We start from the raw sequence: 5,968 nt of genomic DNA on the forward strand, positions 1-5,968 counted from the left end.
CGCCCGTCAATCCATTTCCTGCCTTACCCCACCTTTCTCCCCTTCCGCGCACGTATACGTGCCCTTCGTGCGGGCTCCTACTCGCTCCACACACACACATGTGCTCATGCACACAGAGAGAGGAGGGCTTGATGCAAGAGTCGTCAGGTCTGCGCAGTTATACACAGAAAAGAGTCCGAAGCAGCCACCCAAGTGGGTCGCACAAGGGCAGAGAAGAGGGGGGCGTGTCTGGTGGGCAGACCCTTTTTCCTGTGTGCGTAGCGGCAGCTGTCGTGGCAGCAACCCCCTCGTTCCCCCTCCCCCTCCCCCTTCCCGTTCACTCACCTGTCTGCCCGCCACCTCTGCCGCCGCATACTTTACATTACGCGGGCGGCTGCGTCCCCTTTTTTGTCGTCGTTCACCTTTAGAGCTCTTTTCGTCGTCATCTCCCTCCCCTCCCCCCCCCACACACACACACGCGCACACACCAACTTTGGTGATTGCGTTTATGCGGTGGCGAGAGTGCCCCTGCGTAACGGCCTACTCGCGCATCCCTGATCGGCCCACCCACCCGCCGCCATCACCCACCCTTCATCCCCTACGGCCCTCCTCCTCATTCCACCCATCGGCCCACATCACTATCACCTGCCACGTTCATCGCTGGCGTCCACCTCGACTTTTTGGGGGGTCGCTTCTCCTTCGCTCCTCTATCGTCACGCGTCTTTGATTTTCGCACAGTCGTTCATGCGCGGACGCCTTTACCGCATTGACGCGCCCGGCTTCACCCCACACATAGCCCATCACTCCCCTGCTACTCCCGGCTAGTGTGCTACCTCTACACCCCGCTGCCTGTACGACCGTGGCTGCCGTTGCTGCTGCTGCTGCTCAAGCACTGCTGCAGTCCTGGGCCTCCATGCGCTCGTGCGTGGCGTGCCAGTGTGTCTCTCTTCACTCCTGTGCATCGAAGAGGCGTCACCACGTCGTGCGCACACTCTTTCCCGTGAGTGCGTCACCGCGCTGTTAGCCAAGGCACCCTCACGCATGGACACATCTCACCCCACGAATGTCCCGCAAGTCCCAGGCGGTGGCGGCGCCCCGCTGCCGCCGGGCGCACATTTCACGAAGGTGCCGCCCCTCTTCCGGAGGGTGAGCGGGGCCTCTGGGATCGCGGGGCCGCTGGTAGCCGTAGCGCCACCCGGCTTCCGGATGAAAGTGCCGCCTACTCACATGCTCATGATGGCCGGTAACAAGAAAATGTTGATGCCGCCGCAGCTGTTGCCGGCCTCTGGGGGCGGCCACCTCCTCGCGGCAAGCCCACCGCTCAGCCGCTCCACCTCACCGGGGACGACGACATCGCAGCCGGGACCGCCGGGGCGCCGCTCTGCTGGTACGCCACCCCAGTACCCACAGTTTGCCTTTGTTCACGGGAAGAAGATGATGGTGCCGCCGGGCACGAAGCTGCCGATGGGTCATCCTGGCACCAATACAGCCACCGGTGCTACCGCTTTCGGAGTGGCGCCGAGGACAGCGATGGATAGCGCGGTCAGGATGACGGCGCCAGAGCAGAGTTGGATGGCTAGCCCGCGGTCGTCCCTCGCGGCGTCCCCGCCACCAGGAACGGCGGCAAGTCGCGGCGCGGTCGCTGCTACCGTCGGCGGTGTAGGCCGCAGCCCTTCATCGCCTCGCAGGAACCTTGGCGAAAGTCCCGTGCGGCCGTCGAGGCAGGCGACCGCCGTGCCGTCACCGCCGCACCCCGCCACAGCAGCAGCGGCTGGTGCCACCGACAAGAAGCGCCACAAGTCCGGCCTCATGCGGAGCCTCACTGGCGCCATCAATTTTTTGAAAGGCAGAACTCTCTGGGAAGGTGGTGGTGGTGGTGGTGCGGAGAGGCAGCCGGGGCGCAACGCTGCCACACCACAGCAGCAGCCGCAGCGAGTGCCAACGCCACCGGGACCGGCCACTCGCGGGGAAAATGTCGGCCGCAGCCATAGAGGGCCCGACAACAGCACATTGATGCCGAACAGTCACTCACCACCTCCAACCTCCGAGCAGCCGCCACAGAAGACGCCGCAGTTTCCCCACCCGCAGCAATCGATGAGCAGCAGTAGTGCTGCCGCGGCAAGTTCGCCAAGGAAGATGCCGCCAGGCAACATCATGGCGATGAAGGGCCCTCCGGGCGGTGGGGGTATCGCGATGGAGCCGAAGAAGGTTATCAGAGCCCACCCGCCTCCTGACGCTGTTCGCAGTAGGGCAAGCAGCCTAGAGAGGCCGTCGCGCTCTGGCTCAGCATCGCCGCCTTTGTTCATGGCGCCGCCACCAGCCGTTGCCGCAGCCACAAATGTGCTGCGCGTGCCGAGCTCGACCGTGCTAAAGGAGCAGCAGCTGCCGGAGGCTGGGGTGCGGTCGCCTGGGCACCGGCGCCGAGAATTAGGAGAAGGCTCTGACGAGAGCGACAGTGTCGGGAGGGAAAACGGTGCGCACGCCAGCGCGCAGGAAGCCGCGCCCTCGCACATCCGCGTTGCCGGCCACCCTCGAGACTCACCCGAGGCCGTCGCCGCACACGATGCAGTGGGCTCGGGCAGAGCGCAGAGCAGCGGTACACCGCAACGCAACGAAGCGCTGCACGAGAAAGAGCGTGTGCGGCCGCCCGAGCCGCGAGTCCACAGCCACGACAGCGGCGGCGGTGACGACAAGAACGGTTCGCGCCACCCCGCGGGTGTCATGATGTCGGAGACACCTGCCACTGGCGCCGCCGCAACCGCCACGTCGCCACCATCGACCGCACGCTGTGACAGCGATAGTAAGACCTCTGCCGCCACAGCTCTCGGGCCGGTGCGGCAAACGGCGACAACATCGGCACGAAGCGCCGCTGCCGCCACCAAGCGTCGGCAAGAGGAGGAGAGGCTCCGACTCCTCGAGGAAGCCCACAAGGGGAGTTTAGAGTCGAAGAAGCTGCGAGGCGTGCAGTCGAAGTCGGCTCCGCGCGCAGCACCCGCGAGCCAGCCGCAGCCAGCCTCGGCTGCACAAACGGCGCAAGAGCCACGGTCGCCACAAGAGGAAGACAACACGCAGAAGCCAGCTAGCGTGGAGTGCAACAGTCACAGTATTGTTTCTACCCTGTCACATAGAAGCCTGCTGACCCTATGCGGCTCTTCCGCATCCCTGTCAGGAGAGGAGGGACGCGCCCGCTCACCAAAACGTGGCGGCGGTCGCGCTGGTGATCGGCGCCCCCCCGCGTGTGCGGGGCCCGACTCAGCGCGGTCGCGGGAGCGCAAAGGAGAGGTTGGCCGCGCCGGCTCTTCAGACGCGCAAAGAGGCGCGCAACCGCAACAGAAGCGTCGCGGCCGCCAGCGGAGCGCCCGGCGCAGCATCCGCAAACGGGACGGCGGCAGCAGCGATAGCAGCGACGTAGATAGCGAGGAGGATGGCGCGAGCAGCTTCGAGGCACTGACAAGCCGCGACCTCTACCGCCTTGCGAAAATGCTGCGCGACAGCAACACGAGCAGCATGGGAACAGCGGATATCGACGGCCGTCAGCGGCGCGGCAGTCGCCGACGGTTGCACCGCTCGCCCGAGAGCGGCTGCGGCAGGGCCACCGATACGGACAGCGGCGATGACGGCTCATGGGACCGGCACCGTCAGCAGTACAACCATTGGAAGCGTCGAAGCACACTCCCGATCACCACGGTGGGCATTCCGTGGCGATATGTCGGCACGCGGCGCTCGTTGGAGCCGTTCGCGTCCCCACCACGGGTGCGGCGGCCGCTCGGGTACATAAACGTCGGCGGCGGTCGCTACGCGCGCGTCGGCGGCGGCAGCCCGTATGCCCGTCACCGAATTCAGCCCCGCGCCATGTCGATCGGGCCCGTGCCACTCGACGCGGCCGGCACGCGCCCATGGGCCAGGAACGCTAGGGAGAACTGCCGCTACTCATCTCACTCAGCTGAGCAGAGCCCTGGACCGTCGACGCCGCTGGACGCTTGCCGGAACGCCGTCATGACAGAAGTGCAGACGAGCACGGCGATGGGCAGCCGGCAAGCCTCCAGCTCGCGCGGTGGTAGTGGTGCGGCAGCGGTCTACTACAGAGGCCATCAGCGACCGCTATTCTCCGGCCGCGGCTCAGATGACACTCTGTTGTCAGCCGCCGACTCGCAGCACCCATACTGCGTGTCCGCCTCGGCCCTGGTACCTGTCACGCAGCCCACGTCTACCCGGCATGGTAGCACTTCGGCGGCGTATGAGCACTCTGAGCAGCAGTGCGGCGGGCCCTCGTCCGTGCCGGGCACCTTTCGTTGGGCGCCTGCTCAACCCAACAGCTCCTCTCACCAGTCACCGCCGCCCGCATCCGCAGCGGCAGCAGCTACGGGGCGAACTGTGCTGGGAAGCCGCACCAAATACACGCACGATCCGACTGTGGAGGCCATCGCGCATGATACCGCAGCCGCGGCGCCCAGCGGCGCGGGGGAGGCTGTGCGACCCGCCTCGCTGCGCCAGAACGGCTTCTTTCATGATCTCCGTGACCTGCTTTCGGGCACGTTGTCGGCGCGGCTGTCGGGGGGGGCGCGGTCGCGAAGTCTGAGCAGCCACCTGCGCGCCTCCTCGCCGTCGACCCAGCGACAATGGCGGGCGCAGAAGCAGCAGCGACAGGCTCAGGGGGACACTGAACAAAGCCACAGCTGTTCCGCGGCGAACAACACGCGAAGAGCTGGTGGCCAGGCCGTAGCCGCCGCTGCTGCCACGGCCCGCGGTGGCAGTCCGGCCGCCTACGGGAGCCTCAGCGTGGGCTGGTCGCCACCCCGCAAAAGGGAGGCGGTCTGCCTCAGCACCCCGTCACGGCGCCGAAGCAGCCGCGGTTTCAGTGTTGACGGCAGCAGCAGCCTGACAGCGCAGACGTGCAGCAAGTGGCTTGACGAAATCCTCGCCGCCACGACGGTGACGCCCACAGGCGTGCGTACGAACGGGGCAGCTCTTGGGAGCAGTGGTGAAAGCGCGGCGGCGGCGAGGAGCGCTATTCCTGTAGTCGACCTTCGTCGGGAGTTCAAGCCGCGCATCGCGGGCGATGACGCGGGCGGTCGCGGCAGCACGCGTCCCGCGTCCCTGTCCATGTTCGGTGAGGAGGTGAAAGATTACACGCACGAGTTCACCGGGTCGCGCGCGCGTCCGCACATTCCGGGCGTCTCCTTCAAGCACATGATCGGCGCGCGCTCGGCAACCAGCTCGCCGCCGCGCACGGGTGGCACGGCCTTAGCCAGCGGCGGCGCGGCGAATGTGAAGAGCGTCAACGGGGTGTCGGAGGGGCTGCCGTTTCCGGCATACTCCTCCATACGCATCCACGACCCGATGCGCAAGTCGCCGTGGGCGCTGGCACCGGAGCGCAAGGGGCTAGACGTTCTGCCTGGACGGCCCGCCTTGTCGCGGCGTCGACGCATCCCTGTCGATGAGATCGCAGCGGCAGAAAGCGGCGTGACCGATCCCCTTGGTGGCGATCATCCCGCAGAAGAGAGCGACGGCACCGGGGGCGTGCTGCACCGCGCACGTAGTGCCACCCACACCATCGTTGAGGAGGTTCACCTGGATGAGCAGCGCCGCCCCTACTTGGTTGTCCGCCCTGTCCTGAGTAGCGAGGAAGGAAAGGCGCAGCGTGCCGCGATGGAGCGCCTCGCACGGCCGAAGCCTATCTACCGCCGCACCGACGATCCAGCTTGAACTATCAAGGTGCCGCTACGGAACGGTGGAACACCGAGGCAGTGAGGGAGGTGAAGATGCGTCCTTCCCTATCGCCAACCCTCCGCCTCCGCTCTCCTGCCCTCGTGTCATACAGATGTGTGTGCATGCATGTGCTGATGTGTGCGTCGGTGGTGGGGTGTTCCCCTCACGCAACTGCCACCTTCCACACACACACATGCATGCATACACACGCCCCCACCTCAGCACACACGTACGAGCGCGTGCGGGGCGGTACGCACAGCTCACTAAGTGGAGGTTGGAG

General features: G+C 66.3%; 1 protein-coding gene across 1 annotated transcript; it reads left to right on the forward strand.

Annotated features, from left to right (window-relative positions):
* Positions 1-1,020: 1,020 nt before the first annotated feature.
* Positions 1,021-5,685, forward strand: LSCM1_07747 (uncharacterized protein; the record flags this gene model as incomplete). Its single annotated transcript, XM_067325106.1, has 1 exon — positions 1,021-5,685. One exon carries the CDS (start codon positions 1,021-1,023, stop codon positions 5,683-5,685), a length of 4,665 nt encoding a protein of 1,554 aa, XP_067181311.1.
* Between the last annotated feature and the right edge of the window lie 283 nt (positions 5,686-5,968).

The sequence above is a fragment of the Leishmania martiniquensis genome, chromosome 5, assembly GCF_017916325.1.
Source record: "Leishmania martiniquensis isolate LSCM1 chromosome 5, whole genome shotgun sequence".
Lineage (NCBI taxonomy): Eukaryota > Euglenozoa > Kinetoplastea > Trypanosomatida > Trypanosomatidae > Leishmania > Leishmania martiniquensis.